The sequence below is a fragment of the Spermophilus citellus genome (assembly GCF_964194105.1).
Source record: "Spermophilus citellus genome assembly, chromosome: 10".
Taxonomy (NCBI): Eukaryota; Metazoa; Chordata; class Mammalia; order Rodentia; family Sciuridae; genus Spermophilus; species Spermophilus citellus.
The window spans coordinates 74,541,805-74,556,603 of record NC_138197.1 but is presented as its reverse complement, the minus strand read 5'-3'; the positions used below and the strand labels follow the sequence as shown (position 1 = coordinate 74,556,603).

The 14,799-nt window shown below is 32.9% G+C and overlaps 1 protein-coding gene across 1 annotated transcript; it reads right to left on the bottom strand.

The window, feature by feature from the left end:
* Positions 1 to 3,784: 3,784 nt before the first annotated feature.
* LOC308658833 (olfactory receptor 6C74) lies at positions 3,785 to 4,723 on the bottom strand (the record flags this gene model as incomplete). Its single annotated transcript, XM_081311752.1, has 1 exon — positions 3,785 to 4,723. The coding sequence occupies one exon, from the start codon at positions 4,721 to 4,723 to the stop codon at positions 3,785 to 3,787; it is 939 nt and encodes a 312-aa protein (XP_081167878.1).
* Positions 4,724 to 14,799: the final 10,076 nt, after the last annotated feature.

Genomic DNA, 14,799 nt, shown 5'->3' with positions numbered 1-14,799 from the left:
AGAGCTGCTGTCTTCCTCTTCCACTATTCCTTCAGGCAACAAAAATATGGAAGTTCCTTATGGTATCTATCACTTCCAATAAAACATTTATGAGGAAAAATTGTGCTTTTTGTACTTCTCATGATGCCTCAGGCAAGAGGCATGTGTTTGGTGGAGCAGTGTTCTCTGGTTGGCATGAAAACTCTGCACCAATGAATGTGTCAAACTCAGAATGTAAGGAAGAAGGAAAGGCACCCTGCCCCATGGCCCAGCAGCTCAGAAACATGGCAACAAAAGAAAACATCATGCATAATCAGTGACATTTTACCAAACTTACCTGTTAAAATTGTGATCTTAAATGTCCCCCAAAAGATCAAGTATTAAAGACTTGGTCACCAGTTAATGGCACTAGAGGGATGTAGTGGAAACTTAGGAGGTAGGGCCTGAATGGAGGAACTAGGTCATTAGGAAACATTCCCTTAAGGGTTTCATTGGAACCCTAGCCCCTTCCTTTTTCTCCCCTTGCTTCCTAACTCCCATGAAGGAAGCAGCTTTGCTCTACCACCTACCCCCTGCCATGATACCCTGCCTTGCTGTGGGCCCAAAGCCATGGGGCCAACCAATTATGGGCTGGAACAGCTGAAACTGGGAGCCAAAATAAACTTTTTCTCCTTTGGTTTTTCTCAGGTATTTTGTCCCAGCAATGGAAGGCTGACCAACACACCTCCTCCAAAAGATTTTGGACCTTTAAAGCTTTATTTCTTTGATATATTTTTATAGCAAAATATTGAGAAAATTAAAAAAGATATGAGATTTTTCTGCCTGATCCCCACCTGAATCCTATGTTGTATTTATTTCTTAATGTGGTTCTGAAACCAAAGGAGTATAGTATCTTAAGAAAAAATAATATGGGAATATGATAGGATATGAGAGAAAAAAGATATGAGAGAAAAGTCAAAAGTTCTTTCATGCTGCTTCAGATCTTTTTTTGAACTGAGTAACCAGATAACAGACAATTATGCATTATACTCAAAATTTTCTTGTGAGATGAGAATATTCATAATTTTGCTGAAAAGAAATAAAATGGTAATTATCTTGCTTAATATCATATAACTAGGGAGTGAATATTAGGATATCAATGGATATTATAGGCATTTGTATTTGTACTTTCTCTTGTATTCCTTTAATTATATTTCCTGCCTGTTGATAGTTAAACCCTGAAGTTGAGTTTTATTGATTTGCTAAATATCAGCATTATTGAATAAAAGTCCACTCAAGATTTTAAAAGAAGGAAAGCATTTATTTAATGTTAATCTGTTTAAGTGGATTAATGCACTGATTAGGCTAAGGCTCTCATAACCCAATCATTACACCCCAAAATTTTCTTGTCTCATATGTAAATCATAACAGGAACATTTATGCATTGTTGGTCTGACTGCAAATTAGAAAGTTTTTTTTATAGAAATGAGGTAAATGAGTTAGAGATCAAAGCAAACAAGATATTTAAGAAACAATTGATATACTTTGAATATAGCTCTTGTTAACACTTATTCAATATATACAATTGGAAAATAAATGTTAGCTATAGCTTTCTCTTTCATTTCCAGACAGGAAGGAATATCAGAAATGGGAGACATTATTCACAATGAGGATTTTAATATTTTTAAAAGTCTAGGATAATTTGCACATCACAGTCTCAAATAACCCAGTCTCATCTCTGGTGCTTATACAAATATTTATTCACAAATTCATAATTTATTTAAAATTAACTGGGGATTTTCTTCCACTAATCATTTCTCATTGTAGCGATGGCCTATGATTTTTTCTTTTATATTCCAATTATCTCCTTACAGATAGTCTAGAAATAGAAAAAAAACTTATGCTTTTAAGTAGTTAAATATAGTAAATATATTCCTGAATTTCACAGTTATTGATAATTTTTTTTTAGTCTAAAGAAAAAGGGGAGAAATTACATTCTTTGATCTCTATGGAATGAACCTGAATTTACTTTTATATCAGACTTTTAGAAGAGCTAAACATACTTAAAGCTTAAATATAAAAAAAGTTTAGTAAATAAGCAATATAGTATTTCAGAATATAAAATAAATATTCGACATTATTACATTTGAAAAAAATTAAGACACAGGCAAGAGTATTCACAGGAAAATCTGAGATATTCTAGCATCAGAATCTTTGTCAGATTTCAAAGATTTTGAATAAAATTTCTTTTGAATATAGATGTTATCTATAAGGTAGAAAATTTGGGGCATTTAACATTTAGTTCCTGATTGCAAACAAAGCCAAGTAGTGACCACTGAAGGGTATTTCTTTAATAAATCATCTTCTATTTCAAATGAAATATTCTTAAAGCTCTATAGTTTTATCAAAACCACTAGAACAAGCATGGCCTCTATTTTAAAAGTATGTTTGAATATTCCCATTGCCCCCATGAATATTTATCTAGATATATAAATTTAAAATTTTTCACTATTGTTTTTAAATTCAGGTTCATTTACTTGCATGGAGATCTGACATGTTACATTTTCTTTTAAATATTTGGGACAAAACCTATTTAGCAATGTGTTACGTCAAATAAATCCAAACATTAAGAAATTTTATGTAAGATCACCAGTTATCTTCTGTGAAAACTAAGACATAGAGAAATATTCATAGAGCAAACTTATAAAACTCTTTTATGGAAAATTCTTTTCATCAAACTGACATATGATACCACTCAAAGGAAAAGAGTCAAAACATTTGGTTTTACATAAATGTTTCTGGTCATTGTATCTAATTTTAATGTTCAATTCACTTAGTTTGAAAAATAATATACTCTATTAGAGCCATATGGACTTAATTTTATATATGACATCTTTTAAATCTATGGAGTACTCTGAAAGGATGTTACTGTAATTTTGCATCCTAAGTGACATAAAGCCAGAGAGATTTCAACTTTATTTTGCTAACAATGCATGAGGTTTGTGAATAGTAAGAGACCATTTTTTTGAATCAGTGTGTTTCTATACATATATATATTTTATTTTTTGTCATTTGCAGATTATCTAAGCCTTACATGCTGTATATATTTCATGGATTCACATGCATGACAATATCTGTCATACAAAGTCTTGAGGATGAAACTATTACATTTCACAAAACATGACAGACTATAAGTAATCCATAAGTGTTGTCTATAATCTTTATTGGATAACTGCCATAGCAGTGATGTTTTAATCTTTATAACAATTCTTAATCTGTTTCTGAAAATAAATAATCTCTCTAGGGATGGTTAAAAATTTGAGACTGTCAAACTATGTAGTTAAAGAACCATTATTAAATTGATTTCTTCAAGTTTGTACTAAACACTGAATTTTTAAAATTAGATTTCACTTTCTACATCTACTAATTATAAGCGCATTGGGTGATCAAATCTAGAAAGTGTATTAGACTCCATATAAAATATATAACAAATTGAATCCCTGAGTTCCAGCATGTTGAGAAGAAATATGGAAAAAATGAATTCCTACTTGTCTCCCTCTGACAGAATTTTGAGAGGAAATAAATACAGCAACAAAATAAGTAAAGGCAAATGATTTTAACCAAAACCAAAAAGTGTCTTTCTTATGTGCTCTCAGCATGAAGAAAAATAGAAATAAGCATTAGGCTTTGGAGATTATGTAGACCACAACAAAAATTATCAGTCAAGAAAAAGGTCATGAGATTTTGAATGTAGATATTGAACAGTTCTGTGACACACTCCACTCTTCTTAGTTTACTCATAACCTTAGTAAATCATTAAAATGGTTCACTTCAGTGAGAAAGCTTTACTGTTTTTGATCATGTGCTTAAAAGCATCTTTCACTTGTTTGTTTCTCAGTGTATAAATGAAGGGATTCAACATGGGGGCAACGGAAGTACTGAGCAGAGCTATACCTTTATTTAAGGACACTCTTTCCTTTGCAGAGGGTTTCACATACATGAAGATGCAGCTGCCATAAGAGATGGACACGACAACCATGTGAGAAGAACACGTGGAGAAGGCTTTCTTCCTCTGTTGAGAAGAAGGGATTCTCAGAATAGTCCTGATGATGTTTGTGTAGGAGAGAATTACCAACATCAGTGTAACCAGGAGTGTCAGGATGGCTGAGAAAAGCATCATTAATTCTATTTGATCTGTGTCTGTGCAAGAGAGCTGAAGAATAGGGGAGACATCACAGAAGAAATGATCTACAGCATTAGCTGCACAGAAATCAAGCTGAAGACCCATGATGAGTGGTGGAAAAATGATCAGAAAACCAGCCACCCACGAAGCAAACACCAGCAGGTTGCAGACTGAGCTTCTCATAATGGTCATGTAGTGCAGAGGCTTGCAGATAGCCACATAGCGGTCATAGGACATGGCAGCCAGAAGAAAAAATTCAGTTGCCCCCAAGAGAATAGTGAAAAACAGCTGTGCTGCGCAATCATTGTAGGAAATGGTCTTATCACCTGTTGCCATACTAACAAGAAATTTGGGGATACAGACAGTTGTGAATGAAATTTCTAAAAATGAGAAATTCCGGAGGAAGAAGTACATGGGTGTTTTGAGATGAGAATCCAATAGGGTGAGGGCAATGATGGTCAGGTTCCCTGTAACACTCAACATGTAAGTGAAAAAAAGGAGAAGAAAAACCACCACCTGTAATTGTGGATCATCTGTTAGTCCAAGAAGAATAAAGGCTGTGACCATTGTGTGATTTCTCATAGCTGATTTCTACCTTAAAAAAAAATACAAAAAGAATTAAAAAAAATAGAAATTAAGAAGAGAATTCTGCATGAGATACATTTTTTTTTCTTGAGATCTTTCATACATATGTTGCTATGCACACCCAACATCCTTCAATATTATATTCAGCTGTAGTAACCTAGAATATTTTGCTCATATAATTTTTACTCAAAATTTTGCTAAATAAATGCAAGGTTCTGAGTTTGTTTTATTTTCTCAAAGTCCATAAATACAAACATTCCAAAGGGATAATATGTTGCATTAATAAAGTTATTTAAATATAAAAACAAAATAATACAGAATATTATCACAGTATTTAAGTTTTTATATTTTATACTATATTTCAAATTTTTTCCTCAACATATTTACTTTGCATTAAATTATTTTACTTCATCTGGTGTCATGTTTCTTTGCTAAAGGTTTTATAAGCAACATACAGTTGACTTCAACATCTCTAGCTCATAAACAATGAAGATTTAATATCGTTAACAAACTTGTGGAAACTCTCCAATATTTACATCCTCATGAACACATTTAGGTCTGCTTTCCTGTTTTTACCGAAGACTTGAATTTATTTTCTTTCTCTTTCTGAGTCTTCCTTGCATTTTTCTCATATTTTCACCTCATAAATATTATCTTTTGTTGGTTTTTCTTTGATATTATTTTTGATTGACAAATCACAATTGTATACCTATCACTTACCCATACATCTCACTTACCCTGGTGGTTGTTCTCTTTCCTGTTACACACCTAAGCAGATATAAAACATATCCTCACATATGATGCTTGTGTTAATGATATAAGATATTTTACTGAATATTTGCAGTGACAGAGGAGGGGTCTACAAAACAAAATACAATGTTAAATATAAAATATTAACTATGCATCCCTGATAGTTCTCCTAAGTGTCATTTTTCTGTGAGTTTCTCCATGTTGCCATTGCAACCTCTTCTGGATCTTAATGTTCCTGTTCAATTATATTTCTGGTTGAACATAAAACAATTAAGAATTAGGCTAACATTTATAATTTTTCTTGTTTTGTTTCTTCTTCTAGATCCTGATTAGTTCCACATGTTTATCACCTGAAAAGTCTATTACCGTATTTTAAAAATATTTTTTAGTTGTTGATGGACCTTTATTTAATTAATTTATTTATATGCGGTGTTGAGAATCAAACACAGTGCCTCACACATGCTAGGCAAGCGCTCTACTACTGAACCACAACCTCTATCACCAATTTTCAACAAAAAATGACTATACTTTCCTAATAGGAACATTGGATCATAAATTCATTTAAACCTTATTGTGTGTTGTATATTCCAGCTCTGATTTTAAAAAATGTTCAGAAATTTCCAGCAAGTATAAATGATTATAAGATAACTAAGTTTTGTCATAACCCGTCTTCATTTCTTTTTCACTGTTTCCTTTCCTTTCTCTTGATTTCAACTGGTCATTTTTTCTAAAAATTTCCACATATCTGTATTCTGGTTATTTAAGCACAATTCTTAGGCAGTATGATTTTTTTCAAATTCAAACTTAAAGTCATGGAAGGGGAAAAGAAATAATAAAACCTCAATTAACAGAGGTGAATTATAGAGGGTGCAAAAGTATAAAGTCAGAAGTAGATTCATATATGAATATTTTTAATCTAAGTTTAAATTACAGATTATATAAAACTATTTCTAAAAAAATTCTTGACCTCATTAGCTTGCTACTTAATCACATAATATAATGTTCTCTAGATGATAGTAAAAGAGTCATGTATTTCTAACTATCATTATAATCCCAGAGAGATAAGAGATTACTTCAGATATGAAAACAGAATCTTATGTGAAATTTTAAAATTATATTGAATTAAATATAACTTCTTAATAAATATGGGAGAAAGTCTTTAAACTGCAGGACAAATCCATCTTTTCAGTATCATATTCATAATTTCCAAATGTACAAGAGGCATAAGCAGTTATAAATATCAGGAAAAAATTGCATTTATCTAATCAAGGCTCTATCATAACTGTATATCTGTTCAAAACTTCATCTTACAAAATTAGTTTTCTAGATTTTCTTTTAGCACAATTGACTCCTTCTGTCTAGCTTCCAAAATGGTCAGCTTAATGTGTGCCTTATAAAAAACTTAGTTCTAAATTCATGCCATACTACTACAATGATTTCAAAAAAGAATAATTTTCTTTCTTTAGAGTCATGCTATAAATTTAATAAGATTAAAATATATAATTTTTCCAAACCTTAATTTCTTTAGGAATTTCACTCTCAATTGTCTTCTTTTTATGTAAGTCCCAGAACAGAGGCAATTTCTGAATGTTTCACAGCCAATGTATCTTTATGTTACTTTAACCCGTATTTCAATCTTGATGTTGTCTCCAAAACTACATTAGTACCAACAATATTCACTCTGAATGTGTAAGTTTTAAGATTTTGTCACTTCTCATTTTTTATTAAAAGAGGCAATATTCTCCAACTTATGCTATATTAAATTTGAAGAATATTTTCTTGGGTTTCACATATTTTTTTTTAAGTCCAGAAAGGTGGAGAACAGAGATTTAGGGCTTGTTGACTTTGAGATGTTTCTACCCTGTATGAGCTTGTCTTGTGGTTTTTAGCATGGCAAAAACTGTGATCCTTTTGTACACAGGGCCACTTCTCTCAAGAGGATTAACTGACTTAAAAATTTTTTTTTAAAGAAGGAATCAATTCCCTGAAGACTACAGTACTAGGATGTTAAGAACAGACTAAAATTATTTTATTGACTGGAGAAAATGCTACAATCTATAAGCTCAATTTTAAAAACAAAATAATAACTACTTTTTGTGGTAGCTATATGCTAAGAATCATACAGGTAACAAAACCTAATGCAGCTTACATATGCATAACAACTGCTCACTTCAAACAAGAAAAAAATAAAAATAACATCTATAGTGTAGAAATACTGAAGGGCATTATCCAAAATTTTAAATTTCAATTAATTCAATAAAGGGCTTATATTGCACTTCCCGCATAAAGCCTCTGAAGCCACCCTCTTGAGTGCAAAATTTAACAGATTTAATCAGATTCAGGATCTGGAAAGAAAACAGGAAGTGCAATGACATTAACATTTAAGAGTTAGAATCACAGAGATTTGGATTCAAAGAAAATTAGGACAACATTGTTTCTTAGGACAGGCACATGAAAGTCACCTGCATTTGCTCTGTCTTTGCCTGTCCACATCCAATCTGTAGACAAACTTTGTTGGTTGTACATAATAATAATATTTCAAATACATTTGCCCATCTTCATTTCCACTGATAAGTATTTAACCACAAGGTGCTATAATAGATAGTTTGAAAATCACTGTGGCAATACACATGAGACATTTAAAAAACAGTTTAATGAGTTATAACACGCAACAGAAAATGCAATTATCATAATTATGCAACTTGGTCTTTTTTCACAAACTGAATATACCTCAATGATGAATAAATGAATAAGCAGAAATTTGCCAGTAATCCAGAATCTTGCTCCTACTTTCTTCTGGTCATTAGCCCTTCAAGATTGACTACATTCCTTAAGTTCAATGGAACAAGTTATTTTTGCCAATTTTAACAAATTTGAATATATCCATCAACAGTTGGCAAATGAAAGAAAATAATGGAGAATCACCTGGGAGGTTTTTATTGCTAGACCTGGATATAATTCTCAAACTTTCCATTGACAAGAGCTCAGTTATATAGACAAACTAATGCAAAATGGTGAGCATATTTTGTCCAAATGGGTCCAGTAGGAAAGGTTCTGGGAATAAATTTCTGTGTCTAATATAATTAAATTCATTATAATGCAATCTATCTTAATCTACACTCTCAATTTATTAACCTTTTGTAGCCTTACTTTACTTTCTTCACAGATCCAATCCATTGTCTATAGAGAATTTAAAATTGTATTTTTAAAAATCTAATTCATATTAGGCCACTTCTTTACTAGTATTAGGTCATGAAACCTACTTGAAATGCAGCTTATTTGGTCAGCAAAACATTCCAACTGTTCTATCTACATGTCAGTATGTCTATCAACTCTTTATTTACTATGTTATCCATTGTAGCAATGGCTTTCCACCGTTCCAACTCTTTGTTAGCTCTCTCCCTATCTTCATCCTTACTCTTCCTTCAAATACCAGGTCTCAGATGATATAGCATTTCCACACAAAAAGAAATGTTTTATGTGGAGGAATACATTTGAGAATACACTCCTCTTCCTTAGATCTTTTATCTCAGAATTTTGTTTCTCTTTACACAATCAATATTTATTTTACATGTCATTTTTTCACATTAAAAAAATCTGAATCTCCTACAAAATTCTCAGGGCAGAGGCTATGCCTGTTTCATTATTCATCCCTACATACTTAAGATCTGGAATAATCTCTGCATCAAGTGGGAAGTGACTATGTATGTGTTTAAAGACAAAAAAAGAATCATTTGGGTATGAGAACAGGTGAAGGTAATTCTGAAATTCTGGACAAAATGAAACATAAATTAAAACAATGCCACTAAGAAAGTATAACAAGAAGAAGCCTGGGTCTTCCACTCGACCAGCGCTGGCTTCATGAAAGAAGGTGTGATTCATAAGTGAATACTAGGGAGTTTTAATTTAAAGAGACAAGACTCTTATTACCTTTAATACTAGCTCCAGGATGACTTCTCCTAGCTCCCGCCCCAAGCCACCTAATGTGGTGGTGAGGTTTACTGAAGACACTAGCGAGAGAGAGAGCCAGAGAGTGAGAGCCAGAGAGGGAGAAAGAGAGAGAGCACGCCAGGGAGTGGGCTTTTATTGGGGAACAAAAAATCCCAGGGAAAATCCCATCCAATGAATGTTAAGGAGGGCAGCATCCCAAAGTCAGGGGTGATGATTGGGTCTTCCGGGGCAGTGGCCAGGCACGCCTCTGCACAGATAAGCCTTTGGACCTGAGAAGGGTGGGGAAGGCTCTAACACAGCTGTGTCTAAGCGCCTCTCACCCAGCCAGGGAGGTAACTCAAATCACGTGCGAGGATGGCCTCCAACATCTGGGAGTAATCATGGAGAACAATTGGAGGAGGTAGTAATGACGAGTTAATTTTTAAACATTCAGAAAGTCATCTGTATAAAAAAAGTCTTCCAATAAAGCTCTTCCAAATTTTCAAATAAAATAGCAAATACAAAAGGAGTGTAGCTAAGTGGTAGAGTACTTGCCTGGTATGCTAGAAGTCCTGGATTTGATTAGAAATGCAAAACAAGATATAAAAACTCACCAGCACTAAAAATTACTAAATCAAACAGGCAACTCTAGAAGCATTTGAAAATAACATTAAGGTGAAGTGTTTTAAAATAAGAATAATGCATCAAATTTTATGTTAAAAATGCACTAATCACTTCACCATTGAACAAAATGATCCTCAATTGCTCCCTAGTTTCTTTCCCCATCTTAGAGAAACTGAATGCATATTAACCAGAAAACTCCTCATTATAACTCTAAAGAATTGTGTGTGAGCAAAGTGACTTAATTACTCATTCCTAAATTATGATTTTACTGTTTATTACTATGTCATTAAGGTTTATTGTCATATTATGTTATTAAAGCTATAATATATTCCAAGTTCAAAAAGTCAAAAATTCCTGAACTATTAATGAAAATTAGTGACTTTCTTGGGCTGGGATGTGGCTCAAGTGGTAGTGTGCTCGCCTGGCAGGCATGCGGCCCAGGTTCGAATCTCAGCACCACATACAAACAAAGATGTTGTGTCCGCCGAAAACTAAAAAACAAATATCAAAAATTCTCTCTCTCTCTCTCTCTTAAAAAAAATAGAAAAGAAAATTAGTGACTTTCTGCTCTGGACCTCTCCCAGCATAAATTCTACCACTCAGAGTATTTCACTGTTAATGGGTTTCTTCCCCTCTTAAGTTTTCCACTTACAGATTAGTTATTGCCTTTTGAGTATGGAAGATGAGCATTTGATTTTGTTATATCTCCAAGCCCTCCTATACACATTGTCTCTGTATTTTATTTTCTTTTTCATAATAATTCTATAGAAATTATCAATAAAATTTGTACATTATTTTATTTTGACAGTACAAATATCCCTACCTGGGTTATATGCTTGCCTACATTGTTTTTTCATTTAACATTTTTTGCTACCATTGGACTTAATATTCTCATCAAAATGATTGTACAGTTCTTTATATATTCTTCAGTTTTTCCCTCCCCAAGCTAACCCCCCAAAATATAGATATGTCCTCATTACATTCAAAGACATTAGATATTCTCACTTTCATTTTTTTTTTTATTTCTCAGCACTATCACAACTGGAAAAATTTTTCCTCCCAGCAATCAGAATTAGTTGATTTCTACTCCTGGAACAAGAAACTTATGTTTCTTATAATTGTGGGGATTATGCTTAGCTTTTCCTGTTTCATAATGTTGATTCAGGTGCTGTAGTATACTTAAATTTTCCAATATTAGATTACATTCTTTTCAAAAAGCAACTAAAACTTATCAATGCAAAATTTTAAATACTAAATTAGGAAGAAAAATAAATTTTACTGAGAACAAAATGATAGTAAATTGCAAACTTAGTTATTAGAGTCATAAAAGAAATAAATTTTATGTACTGCCTATTATAATTTTATCTAACATTCTTCCTTAAATTTTGGACTACATTGTTTGATAATGTTCTCATAATTTCTTCTTTTTAACTGACCACTTTAAATTGTACATTCTGCAGCATAGTGTACATTCCCAGTGTTTGCAATCATGACCTACATTAAGTTCTCTCCTTCCATCAACCCCTGGAAAACACCAGTTATTCCAGCACCATTCTTGAAGACTGTTATTGCTCCATTGTATTGCCTTTGCTCCCTTCTCAAAGATGAGTTGACTATTTTTATAGGAGCTTATTTCAGGCCTCTGTTCTGTTCCATTGATCTGTGTCTCTATTCTGTCTCTGATACCTCACAAACTTGATTACTGAAGCTTTATAATAAGTCTTAGAATAAAATGAGTCTTCCAAATTAATTTTTCTCTTTTAAGATTTTGTTGGCTATTCTGGGACCTTTGCCTCTCCATATAAATGTTATGGTTAGTTTGTCAATATCCTAGAAATAACTTCATGGGATTTTCTTGAGATCACGTAGACTCCATAGATCAATTTGGGAAGGACTAACACTCTAAATATATTAAATGTACTCTATGTGTGAGAGATTCCTCTCCATTTATTTAGTTCTTTGATTTTTTCACCAGAGTTTTGTAGTTTTTCTCAGATCATTCTTGATAATTTCATCACATATACGTAAGTTGGTAGTTTAAAAAAAATACTGTCTACTTTATTCCAATACAATCCTGCTTTTCAAGAATCCTCTGGTGATCTCAAACTTACAGCTATAATTAGATGGTCATTATCATTAAGTTTGCATATTTCCCCAAATACCAAGGTATACAAGATGGGTTCTGCTTGAAACATTTGAAACTTCATTCAGATGGAAGCGCCTACAGTAGTCACAGGTTCCTTATCTCAGAAGGCATCCAAATGGAGAACTATAAATCATTTTCACGTTTTTACAACCATAAAAATCTTCAAAAATGATTCTCCTCAATGACCTCTCAATAGTTTTGTGTATTTATAACATCCCCATCTCCTTCTCATCGCTTTGTGGAAATGGGACATCTGCAAGTACCACAGTTCTGACTGCTATGCCCTCCCCTGTCTTCCTTATCTAGAAGTAGTTTTATGTAGGTCACTAGAATTTTTCTACCTTTTTACTAAACTTAATTGTTAGTGGTTCATTTTTAGACTTGTTTAAAGTTTTTCCTTTTTAAACATTTTCTAAACCAGTACATAACATTTTTTATTTTATTTTTTTTATTGGTTGTTCACAACATTACAAAGCTCTTGACATATCATATTTCATACATTAGATTGAAGTGGGTTATGAACCCCCAATTTTACCCCAAATGCAGATTGCAGAATCACGTCGGTTACACATCCACAATTTTACATAATGCCCTATTAGTAATTGTTGTATTCTGCTACCTTTCCTATCCCCTACTATCCCCCCTCCCCTCCCCTCCCATCTTCTCTCTCTACCCCATCTACTGTAATTCATTTCTCTCCTTGTTTATTTTCCCATTCCCCTCACAACCTCTTATATGTAATTTTGTATAGCAATGAGGGTCTCCCTTCATTTCCATGCAATTTCCCTTTTCTCTCCCTTTCCCTCCCATCTCATTTCTCTGTTTAATGTTACTCTTTTCTTCCTACTCTTCCTCCCTGCTCTGTTCATAGTTGCTCTCATTATATCAAAGAAGATATTTGGTATTTGTTTTTTAGGGATTGGCTAGCTTCACTAAGCATAATCTGCTCTAGTGCCATCCATTTCCCTGCAAATTCTATGATTTTGTCATTTTTTAAACTAGTACATACCATGTGATGTTTTGATACATGCATACAATGTACAATGTTTCAATGAGTTTAAACTATCTGTCTCCTAAAATTTCTCCATGGTGAAAATATTCAAAATATTTTCTCACAACACACAGAACCTTGTTGTTATCTATGGTCACCCTGCTGTGCAATGACACACCAGAACCTCATACTCTTATCTGACTACAACTTAGTACTGACTGACCATCCTCTCCTTGACTACCTCCTTGATTCGTTCTCGCCCCCGTTATGATCACTGAAATGTTTCTTTTCTTAACCTTTTCCACAGCTTAATTTGCTTAATAAGTGAAAAGCTTCACACCACACATATCACATATTTTAAACAATAGTTTCAGTGAATATAACATGAATTTCTATGATTAAGTAATGCTTTAATATCTTATGAAAACATGCAAAAATTACAATAGGTTTTTGTAATTTTTGAGATTTGTGGAAGTTCAAACAACTGGAGATTTCTGTTCTTAAAGTAATTTGGTTTTGGAAATGGTTATATCAATTCATCTTAACTTAGAGAAACTGAGTTCTGGGCACCTCTCAAAGAAATAGGTGAATATTTGGAAAACATCTCATTGGTGTCCATAACTTCTTTTTTTTAAAATTCCACATATACATACATCTTTTTCCTCCCATATGTTTTACAATAGGATATTTATAAAATGTAACTCAAGTTTGTCAAAGAGATCTCTTTCCAATTCTGTCCCTGGGAATTCAGTACTATTCTGGAATGCCAGAGGATTGAGGTTTGAGAAAATCCAGTAACTGTTTCTGGCATGATTATTGATTTCTTAATAATTTAATGGGAAATCAGCAAAGTTTCTGTAAATGGTTTTGCAAAGCAATAAGTATTTAAAAGTGAAAGCAAAACAATATAAGACATCAGATGCCTGACAGTGACTGGCAGCTGTTGGCCTAGTTGTGTATGTGTGTAGGGGGAGTGCCTGTATGGTACTTACTATGTGTCTCAATAACAACTAGGAAAGAGCATTGGTTTGCTATTATATAGGAAATACCTACAGAGCCTTCATTCATTTGACTACTCTGAACATTTCCTTCTCCCTAGGTAAGGACTATCCCATGTGCAATCATAAACACTCACATCATCCCAATAGGAGAGAGCACACATTCAAATTGTTTATTCAATCACAGAAAATACATTTATTTTTTCATCTTCTCACTTAAGGGTTGTTTGGTTTAAAATCTACAGGTATATCTTTTCTAGTTGTAATTCCATTGATTAAAATTCTAGGTTCTGATTATCACTATCCTGAAAGTAAGGACCCAATGATACTTTGATTGAAATAACTTTAACAAGACTATATACTCTGCATTTAGTACAGAAGCAAAAAATAAAATGGAGAAAAAAAATCAACCATAATTTGAAAATAGATTAATCAGGGAAAACTTATAAATAGTACTATATTTTACCATAGACCTAAAATTATGTATGTATATACACACACCCCTGTCTTTTTTTTTTTTTTTTTTGAGAACCAGTGAATGATGTCTGCCAAGAAAGCAGCATGAAGCAAGCAGAGTCACGCCAAAAAAAGAGGCCATGTGGGATGTAACCAACAAGGCCATAGGAATGGGGAT